Source organism: Arvicanthis niloticus, chromosome 22 (genome assembly GCF_011762505.2).
Source record: "Arvicanthis niloticus isolate mArvNil1 chromosome 22, mArvNil1.pat.X, whole genome shotgun sequence".
Taxonomy (NCBI): domain Eukaryota; kingdom Metazoa; phylum Chordata; class Mammalia; order Rodentia; family Muridae; genus Arvicanthis; species Arvicanthis niloticus.
In genome coordinates this window covers 29,403,181-29,426,267 of record NC_133429.1, presented here as the reverse complement: position 1 = coordinate 29,426,267, position 23,087 = coordinate 29,403,181, and the positions used below count along the sequence as shown (strand labels likewise).

At 36.3% G+C, this 23,087-nt stretch overlaps 1 protein-coding gene across 1 annotated transcript in view; it reads left to right on the top strand.

Annotated features, from left to right (window-relative positions):
- Acss3 (acyl-CoA synthetase short chain family member 3) overlaps window positions 1–23,087 on the top strand; it is a 173,636-nt gene that overhangs the window by 97,787 nt on the left and 52,762 nt on the right. The window contains exons 8-9 of the mRNA XM_076920151.1: window positions 7,827–7,978; window positions 20,398–20,501. Of these exons, the coding sequence (XP_076776266.1) occupies window positions 7,827–7,978; window positions 20,398–20,501 (256 nt within the window). The remainder of the gene's footprint in view (window positions 1–7,826; window positions 7,979–20,397; window positions 20,502–23,087) is intronic.

Below are 23,087 nucleotides of genomic sequence, written 5' to 3'. Positions count from 1 at the left end.
CAGAATGATATATCCAAGTTCAATGTTAAGGAGCAGGGTGACCTTGGGGGTGTCAAGTGGACAACCTTAGGAAGATAGGAAGGACATTGAATACAGCTCTGATGACTTCAACTAGGAGAGCTGGTGGAAAAGCAGTTATCAACTGTAGTTCTGCGGTAGGAAGAAAGGTCAGATGAGAAGGACACAATGCCTTCATTTTTGATCACTAGTTTCTTTATGCTATTCAGACATCTGTTTGTAACGGAAGCGTCAGTTTTGAAGCTGCGGAAAACTTCACTAGCTAGCTGATTTAATAATTTAATTCTCCATGTTAATCAAGAAGCACACTAAAAAGAACATTAAGACTAGAAGTTGGGTGAAATTTTGGAAGCTTAAAAAATAGAGGAGAGGTATAAAGTAAAAATTGAGAAATCTGAAAGACAGTAGCGGAAACTGAAAAGCAAAGTACATAGAGGGGCAGTGGGTTTCAACATAGATGGAGAACAGCATCACACTCTAGGTAAGTGAGACAGGATGACTAAAGTGGGCTTCAGGGACTGGTATGTCTGGAATCACTTGTAAGACAAGAATTACAGGATTTTGAGGGATTGATGTGTTTGATTTTATGGAAAACTATGAGCAGGTCCGAGGTGTATGGGCCATGCTGGACATGGTGAAGGACTTTGGCATCATACAACATCAGATAATGAATATACAGTGCTCGGCTGCTTGCATAGGAGTCAGCTTGTATGGTTAGCAAGAAGCTATTTAACATCGCTACTAATAGCCCACACTCCGTGATCACTGTGAATAAAAAAAAAAAATCTTAATGTTTCCCTCTAGTACACGGTAGCAGAGTGATTGAAAATCAATTAGCATGGAACAGCGCAGGGGTAAGAAACATCCTACTAGAAGCTGTGAACTAGAAGCTGTGCGGAGGATAAATGTTCTCTGTGACTACTGAGGATGCTAAATATGTCAGACCCCTAATTAGCTCGGCACCAGGCTTGCAGAGTTGCCAATTGCATGCTCTGTATCATTTACTTGACACTAACGCTTCCAGAAGTAAGATTCTATTTCCGGAGATCCGTAGATGCTAATCACCTAGAGGAGAGCAACGACTTCTTAACTAGAATTAGTCTCATTTTAAGACCCAGTGTGCTTAGTTTAAAGAGCTAGCAAAAGACAGGCAAAAGGTAAAATGAAAAACAGCAACAACAAAAACGGAAACAAGACTGCTACAGCTTTTCAGGGTGCATTCCTTTAGAACTGCTATGCCACAGACTGCATGATTTTAAGAGTACATATTTTTTCTCATGATTTTGAGTTTTACTGTTTGTTTCCATCATGAAACCTTGTTATACACGCCAGGCAGGGGACAAGAACTGCATTCAAGTTGTAGAAGAATTGATAGATGGTGGGGAGGGGGTATCCACCCTTGCAGACTGTGGATAGCAGCATTAATCAATTCATGGAGGATAAAGATCCTGCCATATAAATGTCTCATTAAAGGCCCTTCCTTCGCAATCTATATTAGGTATTAAACCTCCAATGTGTGGAAGTTATTCAGACCACATAGTACTCCATGTACTTAACAGACATGAATGATACACACATGCACACACACACACACACACACACACACACACACACGTGCAAAGTAGTCCTCTATGATTACAGGAGATACTATTCTAAAGCCCTCAGTGGATTCTGGAAGCCACGAATTGTTCTGAACCCTGTGTGTAAAATATTTTACTATATCTATGATAAACATAAATTCATTAGTGAATAAAGCAAGAAATTATCAACAATTATAAAACAGAAAGTTTCTCACAGAAATAGCTGTATAAACAAAACAACAACAAAAAAGAACAATGACAACAGTATCTACAGACATCCTGAAGGGGAAGTGGGTTAACTGGATGGGGTTCTACCACTAGACAAAGAACGAAAATCAGCTAATGACTTCCGGGAGAGGAGAATTAGCCTCTCTCATGAGTGAATTCTGAGTTATTCAATAAGAAGTGTGGCCATCTCTGAAGCCATGGAAACGATCCCCAGCCATTAATGCTCCTTATTTGATTGCTTCATGTTTCAGAGCATAGAAAAAGGCAAACAAGGGAAATATATCTTTTCTCCATTTCAAGATATTTGAATTCCTGTCACTTGAAATTTATTTTTGGCTATATCTATATCTATATCATCTATATCTATATCTATATGCCATCATATACATACACACATATTTCATATATATACATACATACAATCAGGTAATTAGTGTATCAGCAATATATTTTCTGTGTCATACAAACAGCACTGAGCAAATTCCACACTCTGTTTTGCATTCTGACTTCTTGCAGTAAACAGTAGACGTGGAAGATTTGTTTATATTTTAGTAAGTCTCAAGTTTAAATGTTGTGAGCCAAAATGTTGTCATGCCTCGGTAATGGCATATGACATGAAGTAGAACCTTAACAAATGCTGTTGCCAGATCCACCCCTATTCCAAAACAAACCGGGCGATGCTTCGCAGCACCTGTCTGCCGAAATGAAATTCATACTGGATGGTTCAAAATGTTGTTCTCTTTGCCTCAAGACCTCAGTAAAACATGCCTTGGGTGACATTCTTGAAAATAGTGTTCAGAAAGAAACTAGATGTATTTGTAGCTTGCAAAAACAGAAGCAAGCACTGCACTGGACTCAAAAATATTTATACCAAAGCCTGAAAACCACAAGGAGGAATGATCTCCACCAACAAACTCACATGGTTTGTAAATAAAGGTCTTCATTTTGTTTAGAGTTTAAAGATTTGACTTGGATGTTTATCTCTTTTTGATGAGGGTTTATAATTTCCTCGCACTCTTATTTTTTGAGGATTTAATATTGGTAATAAATATATATGGATTTGAATGGTTCTTTGGTTTTTCTAACCAGAACCTTGTCATCTGTGGTCCATTAATAACAGACTGAATCTTAAAGTGGTAGAAAATTATACAAGAAACAATTTGGAATATGTATATATCATATATATATATATATATATATATATATATATATATGTGTGTGTGTGTGTGTGTGTGTGTGTGTGTGTGTGTGTGTGTGTGTATATCTTGGTGCTTGTACTGTGAAATGTCACTAACTACTTATAAGTCAAGTTAATAATAGTAACTGCTACTTTATAAAATTGATGTTAAAATCAATTAACAAGCAAGATGTGTGGACTAGCAAGATAGATCAGTGGGTAGAGGTGTTTGTGTGGAAACCTGAGGATCTGAATTGAATTGTGGATACCAGAAGGTAGAGAGAAAGAACTGACTCCTAAGAATAGCCTTCTGATTTCCATGTGTGTCTTGTAACATATCCATGCCTATGCATGCTCTTTCTCTGTTTTTCCATCAACAAAGGAAACACATACATAGATATGAGTAACAAATGAAGCTGTAGAATCTCTGCACTGTCAGTATTATTATTATCTGATGTCATTACATAGAACCAATAACATAGACTATTTGAGAGAAGGTCATTAAAAAGTATACAGTAAAGAAGCAATGACATGGATTTAAGCATAGGTTTTACATTTTTTTAATGCTGATTTTTTGGCTGTTCTTTGGTTTGGGTGTATCTTTTCGGTTGCTTTTCAATATCACAACTTTAGAATTGTATTTTTAAATTGAGTGATTGCCTGTTGCGAGTCACTGAAAGGAGAGCTATAGAATTGGGGTCAATTTCTACTGTCAGATCAGCATGGTTGCTGCATTATTGAAAGGCATTACAAAGGTTATATTTTGCTCGTGCACATTTGTTTATATACATGCTCATGCAGAAGGGCAAGAGATGAAATAGTACCCAATAAAATCAATAATGTATTGATGTCACTTTTATTTAATGTTCATAATGAAATGTGTCCCTGGAATTTGCTTCAGTTTTTTAAACTTACTAGTGGCAATAGACTGACAGCATAACACTCCTGTACTCCTTCCATTTATTGTGCACACACCCTGAAGCATCAGCTATATGATTATTTATAATATGTATGTATATATCCTTCCATATCATTTTTGTCATATTATAAGTTACATTAGTGTAGGTCCTTCCCTGGATTTTTAACAAAACAAACCCATAATGCATGCTCAATACGTATTTATTAAATCTATGGTTACTCTAACACAATTCCCTTTTTTAATATCAAGGTGTTTTATGTTGTCTAATGAAATGGCTATGCATGCTCTGCTTGATATTAACAAAAATATTTACTCAGATCATAATATCATAATAATTATGTTTTATCACCAGGCTGGTTTTTTTTTTTTTTTGGTTTTTCGAGACAGGGTTTCTCTGTGTAGCCCTGGCTGTCCTGGAAGTCACTCGGTAGACCAGGCTGGCCTGAACTCAGAAATCTGCCTGCCTCTACCTCCCAAGTGCTGGGATTAAAGGCGTGCGTCACCACTGCCCGGCTCACCAGGCTGTTTTAGGAAAAATATTTTCTTTAGTGTTATTTTTTTAATCAGTCTTGAGATTGTATAGAAATTATTAGGACAATAAAATAGGTGTTTAAAGTAATTTTAAAATAGGAAAACATCTTTTATAATATTTAACTTTCTTCTGGAAAATGGGGAGAAAATTCAAAACAATGGAACTGTGATAGTTCGATTAGTGTATGATGGATCATAAGACTTTATATGTTACTTCAAAGACTCCTGGTATTAACACTACGTCATGCTTTTCCAGTCTTATAATATTGGTATATAATTATTTGACATGTCATTAGAATTGTAACATAGTTATAATCTCATATTATTCATAAAATATTTAAGTGATGTTTCTAATATTTAGTGTATCATTTTGTTATTATCAGATGTGACTAACTGAAGGCATTATAAAAGAATCAAAGCACATCTTGTATGAAGATAGTCCCACATGGCACACTATATTCATTGTCACATTTATGTCTTCTTTCAGCTGACATAAAATACAAGTATCAAGTTTGGTGCAGTATCATTTTCTTCTTACCCTGTCAAGTAGTGAGATTCTATTTCAGTTGGCAATAGAGTGTTTTTTTAGTGGTGGTTTCACAATTTCAAGAGATCATCTCGGTATTGTTGACTTACCAAGCAAATATTGACAAAGTGGTTTATAGTGGTTTATCCTTACTTAGTGGGCAAGAGAATAAGAAGATAGACAGGGAAAGTCAATTGCATAAGGCTTATTTTATAAATCATTTCTCTCTGGGTGAAATCAGATTTATCAAATCACTATCCAGTGCTCACAAGATTGATTGATGCTTAAGATACTTTGAAGACATATAAATCAAGAGTGTTCACCTCACTTTATGAGAAAGAATAAAGATATAATATCATTCTTGACCCCTGGTCTTAAAGCTTCAAATTTTATCTCACATTATGTGCATGTGTTGACATCTTGTTACAGACAGCTTTCTTTACTATTTGAATTTACTGACCCATATAGAGGAGCCATGATATCAATGGAAATTGATTCTAGGATTCATTACAATGAATTTCCAGTTGTAACAGATCATATTTAAACTATGAGAGTAAAAGCATTATTATCCTATAAGAGGCCTGAAAGATTATTATTTTTTTGTTTTTAATTTTTTTATCTCTCTCTCTTTTTTTATTAGCAAATGATAATTTTTACTTTTTAACACAGGGGTTATAAACACAAAATGCAGGATATGGGGAAGGGGATGACACAGGAGCGTAGGTGTTCAGGGGGAGTACAGATATCTTTCAGAACAGGGTATCAGCTGGGTAAAGGTTCGGGGTCAGGTCACTGTGACTCTGTCTGTGAGTCACTTGTCCTTATCTAAGTTGGTACTATCCGCCAAGGCTGCCTATTTACAGTTATATTAAAGAACATTAATAGTGATTGTTTAAAAACAAACAAACAAACAAACAAAAAAACCCTAAGCCCTAAACATGTCTTATCAAATACCCTCTGGGAAATAAGGACTGAGTCTAAATTATTGTCCAGCTATGGTCTTCCTCAAATTGTTTGTCTTAGTTACTTTTCTATTGCAATGATAACATACCATAACCAAGGCAAGATATAGAAGAAGGAGTTTATTTGAGGCTTACAGTTTCAGATGGTTAGACTCCATGATCATCATTGTGGGGGGCATGGCAGGCAAGCAGGCAGGCAGGCATGTCGCTGGGACAGTTCCTGAGAACTCACAGGTTGGAATATAACCACAAGTCAGAGAGAGGAGGGAAGGGAGCGAGGGGGACGGAGGGAGAGAGGGAGAGAGGGAGGGAAGGGGGAGAGGGAGAGAGAGAGAGAGAGAGAGAGAGAGAGAGAGAGAGAGAGAGAGAGAGCTAACTGTGTATATCATGGACTTTTGAAACCACAAAACCCTTTCCCAGGGGCACACCTCCTCCAACATGGCCATACCAACCAATGTTTCTCAAAGAGTTCCACCAACTGAAGAGCAAGTACTAAAATATAGGGTCCTATGGAGTTCATTCTTATTCAAACCACCACATCGATTGACAGTTCTTTTCTAGTTCTCCATTTGAAGATGTTTCTCAGTTTGCTGTAAGCAAATTCTTTCCTCTACATGCCTTAGTTTAGAGTTTACCATGTGAGATTTCTAGAACCAAAGATCGAAGGAAGCTAAGATGGAATATGATCCGTGAAGCTCAGCAGATATTATATAAGGTGCCCCATCTTTCAGGAGTGTCTTATGTTTTCTAGCATATTCAAGGCAGCAAAAATGAACTAATATAACTATATTTTTGATTATTTTAATCTGTGCCTAATATGTTTCACCCTGAAATATGTATTTATTTTCATTCAACTTACATTAATAACCTAGGCACCTTGGTCTAAGAACAGGAAGCCTAGCAATGATGAGAAGAGATGGACAATAGACGGCATAGGGATGAGTCAAGATTTCTGAACACTCAAAGTAGTTGGAAATTACTGGTCTGTTCCTTAAGTCTTTCCTGCTTGTTGTTTAAACGAGCATCTACCAAAATATTTTGTGCTTTTGAGTTACAAAATTTCCAGCATCACTATGTTTTTATGCATTCTCCTTCAGTTGGTACACACACACACGCACACACACACACACACACACACACACACACATACGTATATGTGTGTGTGTGTATTCATTCAAAGACCAAAAGGCATATATTTTTTGCTAGCATGTTGAGTTTTTTAATTTGTAGAAGGAAGCTTCTTTCCTTAGAGTCAAAACTTTAATTGTGAAAACGTAGGAATCATTGTGATTTTAACTTTTTTTTTCTCAAGAATTGCTCCCATCACTTTTAAAGTTGGAAACTATAAATGTGCTAATATTGAGAAAACAATATTTCTCATTTACTATACATCAGAAAATTCCCTCTACATAATATTTTATATATAAATATTAATATATAAATATATTGTTTAGATATATAAGAAATATTAATAGATAATAGTTAATTATATAGTATATGTAATTATTTATACATATAATTAAATATATAATATACAAATATATAGCATATAATCTATATATTGTGTATATACAATTTCTTGACATAGAGAAGATTCTGTTTCTAATTTCAATGTGATACCTACTTCCAAATTTTTATCTTTCAAAAAATTGAAAAAGAATTAATTTTAATTTAAAAGCTTCCAAGATCCTAAAGTGGAGAAAATAATAGCCTGGCTATTTTTCTGTTAGTTTTAAATTATAACAGAATGAGGTAATATTTTAAAATTAAGATTTGTTGAGAAGCTATCTTTGTTAATATTGCTGTGTTTAAATGTGTATGTATAGAACTGTCGCTGAAATATGAGACATTTAGCCAGTGACATTTTAAATGAATCTCATCATAGGGAAAGCCTGTGGGAACACCGGATGCTGGAGCTTATTTCCGTGTGCTTGCAGAGCATGGAGTGGCTGCCTTGTTTACAGCACCAACCGCAATTAGAGCCATCCGTCAACAGGACCCTGGGGCAGCCTTGGGGAAGCAGTACTCTCTGACAAGGTGAACCAGAGATGCACAGGGCAAATTACATTAGAAACAGCAGTCAAAATATAACTGAGCATTAGTTTTTGGTTGTGTGGTACCTCCATAGAAGGAGTAAAATATTTACAATATTGTTAAGAATGGCTCTGTATATGTATGTAACTCAGACTGTTGGATAACTTTCCATATTTTTAAACATTATAGTTTTATTTGTTCCAATTTAACTCTAACCAGATAGTCTCTCTTCTTTCTTTCTCTCTCTCTCTCTTTCTTTCTTTCTTTCTTTCTTTCTTTCTTTCTTTCTGTCTGTCTGTCTGTCTGTCTTTCTTTCTTTCTTTCTTTCTTCCTCTCTCTCTCTCTCTTTCTCTCTCATCTCTCTCCCTTTCTTCCTTCTTTCCTTCCTTCCCCTCTCTTTTTTCTTTCTTTCATTTTTTTGTGGTGACCCTGTTTATATTTTAGTTAAGAGCAAAATTATGATTAAAATTTCAGATACACATTATTTCAGTACTTAACTGTCTTCCAGAAATGTTAATATAAGCATGTCTTAAATGGAGAGATACATTACCTGAATACACATAGACAGACGTAATGTGAATATTACTGTCCAAATTACATCTGTTTTTAATGAGACCAATTATTCCACTTTATCTTCCTAATGCTATCCTGTAGATTAGATACCATAGATATTTTTGTTACTTTGTTGATTTCATTAGTTGTGATAGATATCTTCAAATGTAAGTATTACAATCTACATCCTCAAGACTGTTTCCCACCCTCTGATAGAGCTCACAGCTGACATGAGCTAAAAGATGAGGTTTTACATTTCTTCAAGTTAAAGAGTAGGCTTGATTAAGATAGTTTGAATAGTTCAAACTATAGTTGAAGTTAAATGTCATGATACTTGAATAATATGTTTCTGCGTCCTGAAACAATTAAAATAGATATCATACATCCAGCTGCTGAGATAAAATAAGTTTTTTAATATGACAAGATCTTTAGCTTTGTTTACTCATATCTAAAATTATTTATACAATGAAACAATAAACCTTTTAAAATGCATAATGTAAAAAAAACAGAATTACTTTTCACAAGTGCATAAAATGACTCATGCACTACAATATCCTATTTATCTTCATTTTGTGCCTTCATTTACTACACTTAAGTTGGCCCTAACTTCCATGCTGATGGTAGAATATAGATTTTGGCAGAAATCCTCTGGAAGTTATGTAGTATACATATCCTAAGACAACTGTAGAGATTTTGAGATGGCATTTATTTTCATAAATGTCTATTGACTAACATAATATACCCTGATTGTTTGAATGTAAGGCATGGATTTATATTTGCCAGTAGGCTAAAATGTCATTTGTTTTCCTCTGTGTTCCTATTTATTCATAGATTTTTATGTATCATGTTCCACACAATAATGCTCATTAAATTAACACTTCTCACATAAATAACTATTCACAAGATTTGAGAATTTATCATAAGTCTACTGCAAAAATTTTTCTAATCCTTCTCCTCTCTATTGATTGGAACCTGTGGTATTTATCTGTTTATCGGTGGCACATTTATCTGTTTTTAATTGATATTTGGGAATACTTATATGCTTAGAAGACTTTAATTTATAAGCACCCCCAATCTTGAAAATACTCTCATTAATGAGTGAATACAATGTGTATCAGATACAAGTAGCTTAGGATCTCATTTAGCAGAAGCATTTTCGTTAGTAGACACTGTAAGCATTATCTTCATTTTTCCATTGAGTAAGCAAATCTAGGATCTGGGGTCTTAGGAATATCTCCGGAAAGAAATGAATTCAGGCAATCTCAACAGGATTCACATACTCACTTAAAAGAGATGTGGTGGTACTATCAAGAAAATGTGTTGCCACTCACAAGCAGTTTTGACCTTCATGTAATTAAAGTATTTTTTTGCTTTTCATATTTATATTCTACACAAATGATGTCATCATTGAACTGTTTTAATAGATTCCCATTTGAGCACTAAGGGTACAGTGAAAACAGAGGAGTTTGATGAATTCCAATTCTTTTACTGTAAAAAAAAAAAAGTAATTGGGGTCCTCAAAAGTTAAAATTGAGTCTGAGGTTGAGTATTGAAAACAATCCAAATCTTCTCATATTCTCATACAGCAATATGTGCAACAGTAACATCATGTTTAACACATGTAATACTCACTGGGTAAGAGTAAAGGTAAAATAGAAAAGCAAACAAATGGGTAACACTAACAGAACTTAATTTTAAAGACTTTCATCAAGGAAAGATATGCATGTAGCAGGATGATGGACAGAGACCCAAAACAAGCAGTGCCATAGGGATGAAGTTTATTAGTGAATTTACATAAACACCTACACAACCATGATGGGATGCTGCGTTCGAGTAGAAGCAATCACTTAACAGTAAAAGAAAATAATGGTTAAGCATTACCTCAAAATGCAAGGGTAATCTTTGCTGTAGATTGAGAAAGCATATAAGATATCCCTTTGACTGTGGGGAGGGGCTGTGACTCATGGGATGTGGGAAGATCATGAAACCCTTCTACTTGCGAAAGCATGATTGTGCTGAGAACATTTTTACGTTCCTCCATTTCCATGAAAGCACGTTCATAGGAGACGTGGCTAGTCAAACGAGTGATGTGGCAGACTTAGTTAGATGAGTTTATTGCTTTATTAACCGCCAGTAAAATAGTATTCCCCAAATAGCATTTAAAAATACATCGAGACCAGTTTGCTAGATCAAGGATATAAGGGGAAATGAGCTTTTGATGTTTCTCACAAGGAATATGTGATTTTTTTTTTAAATTATGGATTCTTTGTGAGTTATGCATCATGTACTGCAATCCCACTCATCTCCCCATCCCTTTGTATCTGCCCTCTGCCTACCCTCAAAAAGGAAATAAATAAATGAATAAATAAATAGCATAAAAGACATCTCATCACGGAAGCTGTAGTGTATCACAGTGTGTCCCACAATAATACCACTTTGTCCACACATCTTTACTTGCAAATGTTCGTTTCGATGAGTCAGTGGTCTGGTTCTAGGCCACTGGCTCACGCTTCACCAACAATACTGGATCCTCACTGGGATTTCTCTAGGATATTCTGTTGTTGCCCTGTGTCATGGAGATCCAGCAGCTTTGTAGCTCTAAGGCCTTCTTGTGCTCCAGCAGATCATAAATGGCTTAAATGTTGGGGTAGGCCAACTCAAAACTCTGGATCTAGGCCTGGCGGGTTGGGTAACTTGAGTTGTTCAGCCTGCCAGCTTTCCTGCACTGCTTCTAGTAGGGCCACCCAGTGCTATAGCTGGCAAGAGGCAGAGCCAGCTCTCCTGCTCTCATGCTGTTAGAGCTGTCTCATGCCATTAGAGCCAGCTCTACTGTTGCCCAGTCAAGGAGTGGGGCTCTCTCTCCAAAGGGCCATAGCCAGTGAAATGTGAGGCCGGCCATCTTGCTCTCATCTACTCCAGGAGTTCAAAATCATCCAGTTGTCTTTTTTTGAGCAGGAACTATAATAGCACAGAAAAGGAATTTTCTAAACAGAATCACTTACATGCCACCTTCAACATATTACTATCTCTCCTGACTACCTCAGCTGGCAAAGTAGACATGTCATCTTCCCCACATCCACATCACCTCAGAACAGGTGAGGTGCAGGGCCAGCTCTCTAGCATGCACTCTCTCAGGTATGGCTCACCTGCATCCCAGCCACCAGGGCCATTTCTACTTTGTTGCTCAGGCTAGGGCCTGCTCCCCCAAGTGCTACAGCTGGTGCGAGGTGGGGTCAGTTCTCCAGAATGATAATTAAACTCACTAGAGGCACGGAGCCAGCTTTGCATGGTCCCAGGTGGCAGCCCAGACCAGGGATGTCACATGGTAATATGATCCATGGCCATTGACATAGTCCTCTCCTGCTACATAGCTATGCAAGGAATACCTTTTAAAGTATGAATCACAAACCATTAAGGAAAATATTCATAAAATCTGACTACCATAATTTAGTCAATTGTCCATTCATTTTTTAAAAACTTAAAAGACATACCAAGAGAAGATGTTTATGACATATACAACCATTAAATATTTAATATACAGAATATGTAGATATTCTCAATAAGGAAATAGACAACTCAACAAAAAATGGATGAGTAATAAAATGAGTTCATGAACAAGGAAGCTGGAGCATGAAAGGGTCTTTTAACTTTCAGGAATACAGAAGAAAATTAAATAAGATTATATTGTATTCCCATCATAAATCAAAAACCAAATTACATATCAGTGGCCTTCCTGACAAGGAGAAAATACATCTTACATTGCTACTGAGAGTTTATACTAGAATTACTAGTAATATGTTTATACCCTATGCTCCAACCTTTGCTAGTATGAAGGGATAACAATGAGAGAAAGACAATGCTGCTGTTTGTTCCCTAACTCAAAGAATAGGCTGTTGCCATGGGATACTATTCCAGGGGCCAGAGTCAACACCATGTACTTTCTCATTCCCACAGAGTCTGAGCTGTCACTATGTCTTGTTAGTACTTATTCCTGTATTACAGCTATGCTAGACTCAGAACAGCATAGGCTTGAAAGCATCTTCTTTCTTCCCTGCACCATGACAGGGCTATGCTCTGCAACTTTTCCTATCACCATCATTAGAGCCAGAGTTCCTCCCCATTATTTGTATTTTGGACTGCTGAGGTGGACCACAGACCTACACGGTGTACTATGTGAGCTGGATTCAGCTGCACAAGAAGAGACTACTTATGCCTCTCTTCAGAAAGTGCTATAGAACTTTACAATATTCTGATTCCAAGAATCTGCCTCCACAGCTTCCTTGAGTGTTTGGATTTCAGTGCTGTTATGAATGGCCACGTGCCTTGTCTGACACATCAATAAAGCAACAAGTTATCTTTAAATATGTTTTCCTAATTGCCTATGCAGCCAGCATCACTTTCATCAACTCCTGTAACCTAAGTCATCAACACATCCATAGCCGTTGTTAACATTTGGTCACCTCTAAGTAACCACATAAAGACTAGACCACTGGGCCATGTGGCAACTAGTTTCATATTCTGACCAATCAACCAGTATTCTCAGGCTTCTGTAAGGAGAAACTTTTTATCTCTGGAAGCCACCTTGTAATGTTTGGGCAGAGTGATTGCAGTCTTAAAGACAGATATAATGAACAGACCCAAGGAATATAAAAAGCAGTTGTAAGACACGACTGTAGAATACAGACTTTCCAGTAACTGTTCTCAAAGAAACAGTTCTTGAACTGCCACAATCATAAGCAATGTAATGGAAGAGTAGATTTCATAACAGACAAACAATTCTTGAAGCTGAAGAATTAAGTCTATTAAATAGAATAAGCAATTTAGAGTTTTAACTGTAAACTAGATAGAGCAGAAGAAAAGTTGAAGCTGAAACCAATTTTTCTTTGGTGACTGGATCAAAAAGAAAACAAGAATTAAAAAGAGTAGAAACCGTTTATGAATACCAAGAACACCATTAAGCAGCCAAAAATTCACATTATGAAATTCAATAGGTAAAAGAGAAAGAATGGGAAGATCACTTATTTAATGAAATAACTGGAAAAGAACTCCCAAATATTAGGAGGAGGAAAGAGAATTCCCATCTATGGCATTCACAAGTAGGCAATTACATTTACATGTTTTATAGTTGTATTTATTTTTGTTTAATTGTTAAATTAGGAGTATTTTGATATAATTAAATTACTAAATTTAGGTAACTAACATATATTATCTTACACTGTTATCAGTATTTTATCAAAATTCCTAATTTTCAAGACTATATTACATCCTAAGCGTGTGTCAGTGTTTCACAACGTATGTCTTCAATCTATTATTCCTCTCTGACTATAAATTTGTATATTGCACTTGAATCTCCTAAACTTATCCTCTCGAAACCTTCCCAGAATGCGAATGAAGCATTATAGTATGTATTAATGTATCATCAGCTGAACAATTTTTAGTCATTTCCAAAATGTAGTTGGAAATGTACCACATTTTCTGTATCCATTCCTCTGTTGAAGGATATCTGGGTGCTTTCCAGCTTCTGGCTATTATAAATAAGACTGTATGAACATAGTGGAGCATGTGTCCTTGTTATATGTTGGGGCATCTTTTGGGTATATGCCCAGGAGTGGTATAGCTGGGTCCTTAGGTAATGCTATGTCCAATTTTCTGAGGAACCGCCAAACTAATTTCCAGAGTGGTTGTACCAGCTTACAACCCCCACTAACAATGGAGGAGTGTTCCTCTTTTTCCACATCCTCGCCAGCATCTAATATCACCCGAGTTGTTGATCTTAGCCATTCTGACTGGCATGAGGTAGAGTTTCAACGTTGTTTTGATTTGCATTTTCCTTATGACTAAGGATGTTAAACATTTCTTTAGGTGCTTTTCAGCCATTTGGTTATTTGGTTTATTGGTGTCTAATTTCTTGAGTTCTTTATATTATTTGGATATCAGTCCTCTGTAAGATGTAGTGTTGGTGAAGATCTTTTCCCATTCTATAGGCTGCTGTTTTGTCTTATTAATGGTGTCCTTTGACTTACAGAACTTTTTCAGTTTCGTGGGGTACCATTTATTGTTGATATTAGTGCCTGAGCTGTTGGTGTTCTGTTTAGAAGTTGTCTCTTGTACCTATGCATTCAAGGCTGTTACCTACTTCTATCAGAGTTAGCATATTCAGTTTTATGTTATGGTCTTTAATCCACTTGGACTTGTGTTTTGTGCAGGGTGATAGATATGGGTCTATTTGCATTCTTCTATATGCAGACTTCAAGTTAGACTAGTACCTTTTGTTGAAGATGCATTTTTTTTCATTTGTATAGTTTTGGCTTCTTTGTCAACAATCAAGTATCTGTTGGTGTGTGAGTTTATTTCTCAGTACTTGATTCAATTCCATTGATCAAATAGTCTGTGATTATGCCAACTCCATGTGGCTTTTATTACTATTGCTCTGTAGTTCAGCTTGAAATCAAGGATAGTGATACCACCAGAAGTTCTTATATTGTACATAATTGCTTTCGCTATCCTGAGTCTTTTTGTTTTTCCATATGAAGTTGAGTATTATTCTGTCACGGTCTGTAAAGAACTGTGTTGGAATTTTGAGGAATATTATATATTGCTCTTTGACTCTGTATATTCCTCTTGGTAAAATGATCACTTATATTATGTCAATCCTACTGATACATGAGCATGGGAAATCTTTCCATCTTCCATCAGGTGGGTGACAGAAGAGGAGAACTGCGTACCTGAAAGAGTGGGAAAGAACCAGGAGGCATCATATTTCGGGAGGACAGAGGGAGGGACAACTGGGAGGAAGAACTAGAATCGATGAAAGGGGCATCTCTTGGATGAGCTAAAAACCTAGAACAATAAAAACTCCCAGGAAACTAGGAGGATGTCCTTAGCTAAGACTCCTAGCAATAGGGGCTGTAGAACTTGAAACCACTACCTCTTATAACGAGGTAAGATTTAACAATGGAGAGATGGAAATACCAGCCTAGCCACCAAAACTTAGACCCTACATACAAGATGAGCAGGGATAAAGTTGGAATAGAAATTGAGAGAATTGGGAGAATGACTCACCCCACTTGAGACTCATGCTATGAGACAGAGCCCACCTCTGACACTATTATTGATAACTTTGCTATCTTGAAGACAGGAGCCTAATATAACTGTCATCTGAGAGGCTTTACAAAGCAGATACTGGAAACAGATGCAGAGACCCACAGCCAAACATTAGGTGGTACACAGGAAATCTTATGAAAACGGGGCAAGAAGGATTTACGAATCCAGAGAGTTCAAGAATACCACCTGAAAATCTAGAGTCATTAACCTGGGTCGATGGTGGCTATTAGAGATTGAACCACCCAGCAGAGAACATGTATAGAATGGAACTAGTCCATTTTACATATGTAAAAGATAGACAACTTGGTTTTCATATGGCACCTGAAACAGAAGTAGCAGGGGCTATCTCTGACCCTGTTGCCTGTCTTTTTATTCCTTACCCCTAGCTGGGATGCTTGTCTGTGCTCAATAGGAGAAGAGGCACCTAATTTTACTACAACTTGATAGGCCAAGGGGGTTGATATCCTTGGGAGGTTACCCTTCTTTAAGGAGAAAGAGAGGGAGAGGGAGAGAGAGGAGAGGCATGAGGGTATAATGCAATTGGGATGTAAAATAAATATATTAATTAATCTAAAAAAAATCCAATTGGCAAAAGTTTCAGCAAAGAAAACAGAGAAGCAATAACTGGCTTATTCTTTGTAACCTGCCTCCATTTATTTTCCCTTTCCACTTCTGAAGTCTCAACTGGTCCTTGCTATTTACTGGTGGATCCAAAAGATATTATTTAAACAATAAAGCTGCTTTTCTGGTTGTATTTTGGAGAAATTGTAACACAGAATGCTGTTTTTTCATTGGTAGAGTTTGCAAAAACCATGGGAGATATCAACACAGGAAACTTTGCATTCCGAAGGTGAATTCTAATGTAAAGCAGAGTGAAGGGAAGGCAGATATGAAAATGAGCGTACAAGGGATAAAATAATGGTGATCCCACATATTGAATGGAGGTTGAGGCATCACTGAAATGGTCTATTTAGTGTCTGTTGGCACAAATGAAGAACAGTTTTGCTTGTTTGGTAGTTGATAGACCTTGTAAGAAAGATTCACTTGTTTCCTTCTGCACCTGCTGGCTGTTTAACTCTCTATTGCAAACAAAATTTATTTGGCAACCTACCTTCTTTCTTTGTTATGGTTCAAGGATCAGGCTCAGGACCTTATTTACACTAGGCGCATTCTGTACCATGAAAGAAACTCATGTGTAAGATAACATTAAATTATAGGTTTCCCTGAGAAAGTAAGATCTTTTGATATGTCCCAAGTTGGCCAGGAATTTAATCTGTAGCCCAACCTGACCTACTGTGAATCTCTATCCAGTTCTCAATGCTGACATTATAGGCAGGTGCCACAATTCTCAAAAAAAAAAAAAAAATTATAGGTTTATAATAAGATATTCTTTTAAATGTCTCATAGTTAGAAAAAAATGGGAAGTCATCTAACAGTTTTATTTACTTAAAGAAATTGGGAGCTAAATGATATTTGATTGAATGTAATATTTCAAATTATTTCATTAATCATTTTATTCTGAAAGCATTTTGGTGTTTTCAATTTTTTGGTTTCACTTTTTAAAGATTTACTTATTTTATATATCCGACTGGTTTTCCCGTGTGTGTGTGTCTGTGTGTGTGTGTGTGTGTGTGTGTGTGTGTAATATCCTCCTCTGGTGCCCATGGAGGTCAGCAGAAGACATCCAATTTCCTACAACTGTAATTTCAGAGGGTTATGAACCACCAAGTGAGTTCTAGGGATTTAATTCAGGCCTTTGTAAGACTGGACCATCACTCCAGCCCCACATATTATTTTATACAAGCAGCAGGAGACAATTTACACAGAAAGAAGCCTTTATACCTCTGGAAAATTTAACACGTAGGTTCTGAAAACTTTTATGTTTCTAAGTCATTACTGATCTCACAATTTTGCTTTTGGTAAATGGTAAAACCATCTTAATAAGCATAAGGAAGGCTGGAGGATCTGCCGATGCGGCTCAGCAGTAAATAGAAACACCTTCCACCTGGAAATCCTTGCTCACAGTGCTTGGAACTCCAGCCTAGGCCATCCATCACCCTTTTGTTTGTTGTCTAATTGGCCATCCAGTATCTCATCCTACTTTGCTTGTTAATGCTCACATGAAGATTATTCCTTCAACAGCTATAATCTGAAGACAATGTAATAAAATTATACGATGAAACAATATGCCACTTAAAAATATACAATGCTATCATTAGCACTCCTTGGATAATTAGCCACAAGATAACCCAGGGCCAATGTGTTTTTCATTATTACTGTTAATTAACATAGTTTACCTTTGCTACTTAAAAATATCCAGTGCTATAATTAGCACTCCTTGGATAATTGGCCATAAGATAACAACCCAGGGGCAACATGTTTCATTATTACTATTAGTTAACATAGTTTACCTTCTGCCAGTAAAGACAAGCATTAAAGTAGATTAGATTAAATCAGTAATATGTGTGCACTCCCAATATTCAGGAAGAAAATGCAGAGGGATCATGTATTCAAAACCAATCCTGGATCCATGGTGGTTTCTAGGCCATCTTGGGTTATAAACTAAGACCATATCCAAAACCAATGCAAAATAGGAGCAATTATTTTAAGAAGTTCCCCATATAGACAGTCAGTTTGACACAGAAACCAAGAACATAGCATCAGGACCACCTTGACTTTGAAGAAATCCGTGGCTTGACAAATGAAAGATATGGTCTTGATATGTATAAGAGCACTTTCTTCTGACTGATGTTTAGGTGATATAAGCCTGCAGATACAGATGGTACTCCTTCACGTGCAGACATCATATAACAGATAGTCATTTGTACTTTGTTGATCAACATGCATTTCCTATCATGTGTCTCCAACTAGTAGCTTCTCCTTGAAGTTTTACTATTTTCATTCCTATGAAGGCTAAGCTACAGCTTTGGGGTCAAGATTAATCATAACTGTACAGCAGGATCATATCCATGAACATTCTGTATATTTAGTAACCCAATTTTTAGTTAACTCCATATCATTTGTTTGAATCACTGGTTTCCCCTTTTCTCACTTTTCTTCTGGGACTTCAGTCAGTTTGTTTGTTTGTTTTTATTTTCATTAGTTAGCTCCTTGGAAAATTTTCAATATTTTGATATTAAACCTTCTCTCAATATTATCATATTTCCTCCAGTGTCTTTTCATGTTAAAGTTTCTCCAGCCCTTAAACTTCGTCTTCCTTCATTACAGACAAGCTGTTAAGATTTCTACTCTGTTTGTCTTACTCTGTCTTCATTTCCACCAACATTTTAATTCTTTCTGGACTTTGATGCTTTTTCTCTAATATTTTCTCTTGAACCTTTCTCTTTTCTCACAATGTGTAATCTCACTATTCTCTGGACCTGCCTTAATCTCCAGATAGTCTTGCTCCAAAAACTACCATTCCCTTCCCTCTGTCTCATACTCAACTTTGATGTCCTTTTGTGGAACACAGAGTTACTCATTAAGTTTGTGAAAACTAAGTTGCTGGCCTAAATTCTTTCAAGGCTACATTACATGTGAAAGATTCCCTAAAACAATAACTTAAAATATTTTCTCCTCATATCACTGTACCTTCATCAATTCCTGTGTTCTGCAAACCCAGTATTCTATTCTTTAATTACATTATTCATATTCAAACTGACACACATTTTTGCTCACACCAACCTCCATAGCTCACCATTTTTGTGAATCTAGAAATCCAATTAATCTTCTTGGGCTTCAGATTCATAAAGATGAAGGTTCATAAGCAGGAATAAGTGTATTGAAGGTGATGTATGCTTATAGCAAATAGAAGTGGAATGTTGCTGAATCACAGAGGCAGGGTTATTTAAAACTGTAAGATCTATGTGATCAATGTAGACAGCAGGAAGATACTGTCAATGGCAGACTGCATTGTTCATGAGGAGCAGGCAGGTTTTTGTTTGTTGAATATTTTTCCTTTGACGATAACAAATTAACTGCTCATCTCCACATTCTTTCTTCTGACACACAGGCCACAAGGGCAATGACCATGAAAGAAAAACAGCCTTTCTTTCAATGAATCACTAGCAGGGTCACACTAGGTCCGTTTTTCTATTTTATTCTTTCTACTCTGGGGCACAGTTTGCTCCATCAGTGATGTTAATTCTCCTTCATCCTTCAGTAACCCGGGTTCTTTGTGATAAGAGTCTGTTTAGCCCTAGAGGCTATGACAATGCTTCTTTATTAGCCATTTTTTTTTTGGTCTGTATATTTCTCAGAATATAGAAAATATGTTCTTGAGAGCATAGTAATCTCTCCGAAAGGAATACATAAGAAAGAATCATGTGTGTGATCAAATTTGCTGCCTTAACGGGTATCTGTGATCATATTTCTGGATATATCTTTCATAAAAATAAAGAAAGAATATTAGGAGTTAAGATTAACAGGCTAAGAATGTCAAGGGGAAAAGGCTTTTCATGTTTGATCACTGGAGGAATGTGACAGGTACATTACAATGTCAACTCGGTTGCCCTTCCCAGAGCTGAAGATCTATGTGTAGTTCTGAATTCTGCTTTTTAAGTACATCAGTGCTGCAAACTACATGTGGTTACATTTGAGTTCATGAAGGTAAATTGTTTCACTTTCCTACAACATAATATTCATAAAGGGCCGTTCTCCACAGATATAACTGATATGGTTAGATTCTAGCAGAAGAGTTTTTAACATAAATGAAATTATTTAACTCCCAGGAAATACTTTGAACGCACTATCTCTCTTATATTCAGGTTCAAGACCCTGTTTGTGGCTGGGGAAAGATGTGATGTGGAGACCCTAGAATGGTCCAAAAAAGTCTTTCGAGTTCCTGTTCTAGACCATTGGTGGCAAACAGGTAAGTGTTTTCTAAACTCTTCATGACAGCTACTCAAGTCCTCCAGTGCAGCTTTTCTGTGTGGACTGAAGGAGGCTCTTAGTTATGCCAGACAGGATCCACAGTTCTGGTTTTTGTAGAAATAAGCAGTTTGATATCAAGTTGTTAACAATATGTACATTAGTCATATAGACACGACCATCCTCTTAGCCACAGGTATACAGTTCTGACAGGCATCTTGATCATCTTGGCTTTGTTGCTTTTACAAAGTGAGTTGCTATATCTCAGCTTGCCCTTCCTGAGTTCACCCACATCCCCAGGGCTTTTGAGTTGTGACAGCAGGGATGGGATCTGACCTGCTAAGACTTACCATTCCCTCCCAGCTGTGCTCTGTGCTCTCTAATTCACTCAGCCATTGCTTCCATGGGATTTGATAAAGCACTGTCCCTGTCATAGGGAGCTCTGTCATCCTTGACTCATCAAAGTCTAATTCCTGTGTCACTCTCGCAGCAGATACATTAAATTTTCTCCAAAAACAGTAATAATACATGGGTGTCATTCATTTACAAGTTTGGCTACGATATATTTTCCTCACACTAAGTGGTCTTTGGGAAGCAAATTTTATATTAGGCAGATAAAATATAAGCTATGGAAAAAGACAACTGGAAAAATCAAATCCTTCCTCTTTGGTTTTTTTTTTTTTTTTTTTTTTCATTCTGTTTATGCACGGATGGCTTGAGTATATGTACAAGTAACTCAGTGATCTGGAATCCAATTTTCTCTCCTTAATTTGCATATTTTTTATTTAGCCCACTAAAAAATAGTTGGCTAGTGGCCTTCAGGTGTTACTCTCACTAAGTCCAGCAACTTAGATAAAACCATAGATGTAATTCTGTCAGTACTTCAATTTTCCTAATGCCGAGGATAGAATATCCAGCTTCTATACAAATACTGAAGTTTCATGGTGAAAATTGCTATTGCTCTTAACCGTAATTGAAATTTGGATATGAACATTCCTAATCACTGTGAGCCTCACTTGATCTTGCTGAGAATGTAGCCTAGCACATTTGAAGATTGCATTGCACCAAAATGTTGGTGCCCCTTATAGGAAAGCAAAGAAAAAATGAAAGTGAAAGTTGATAGTTGACATAATTTTTACTTTATGAGTTTTTATATCTCCTTGTATATTGCCCTTTGGAAAAACATCTTTTCTCTACACTTTTGTAATATATGGTTTAAAATAGCTGACCAGAGCCTGAGACCTATTCTTTCTATAAAGGATAAATACGATGTTTATTTTTTCTGTACGTTTAGTTACTAGAGGAAAACTTATTTACCTGTGTACATATTTTTAAGTATAAATGGACTCAAAAGACAAGAATTCACTTGAATAGACAATAAGACACATTATAATAATTTTTAAAAAAGAAAAGTAATTATGATGTTAATAAGAAAGAATGTTAATAGTATTTTTGTGTTTTCTATTATACATAAAATTTGTTTTTCTGGACCTTACTGGAAGATACAATGAACTTTCAACAAGGTTTTCCTTGTCTGGAAAACTGGAGATGTATGTAATTAACACTTTCTAAAATAAGAAAAAAGCTCAGCAAAGCCTGTAAAATAACTAACTACATACATATACACTGATTATTACATATAAAATATCTATAAGAAAAAGATATATCACTTTATTTTTCAATTTTATGGCCATGTTTTAGAGCAAGATGTAGGCCTAGTTATATTTAAGAATGCAAACTTTTAGGAAAGATCACTTAAAATTGAGAAAACTCTCCAATATTTTGAGGCAAGAATTGAATGCAAGAATGAAGAAAACATATTTTTTTCCAGAATTGAGTTGAAATCTAGAGGATGCAGGTATCAACTGATAATTGCATGGGTATGTGTAAGCTCCTATGCTTACTTACCTGGTCAGGCTACCTGATATAGCTGGCTAGAAATTAAACCAGGCTTTGGTTGGTGAGGTCACAGCAAGACTGAAGCTGTGTGACAATTTTATCAAGAACAATTCAACAGTTTATTCTCTGATTATAGAAAAAAAAAAAAAACCAGAATACAGTGCTGATTGCCAGGATCAATACAGTTGTAGTTGCCAGAATTCAATGATGTTTGTGAACTATACAGAGTACACAAGATGAAAGTCCAAGATCAACGTTCATGTCAAGTCTCCATGTTTCCTTAACTTCTAAAGGAACATGCAGTGAAACACAAGCAATCTGAATGCTTTGCGGCCTGTGAGAGTGCTTCAGTTTCTCAGGAACTGGAAGGCACATTGGGCATCAGGAGCTATGGACTGAAACATAACAAGTATACATGCATGCCTCTTAAGGTGGCTAGGCCAGGCCAATTCTATGGTTCCCTGTAGACACATAGTTAGATTCTTAACTTATTTGCACAGAAAATTATTTTTTTCACTTCAAAAATTGTTGCGGTAAAGTGTAAAGCAACACCAAATTTCATCATTAAGAATAAGTACTGACTTATTCTTAAAGCATGAACTACACTGTGGAGATGCTAGGGACCCAACTCTTGTCCTCTGAAATAGAAGCAAGAGCCATCTCTCCAGCACTCACCGCTTTCCTTCTT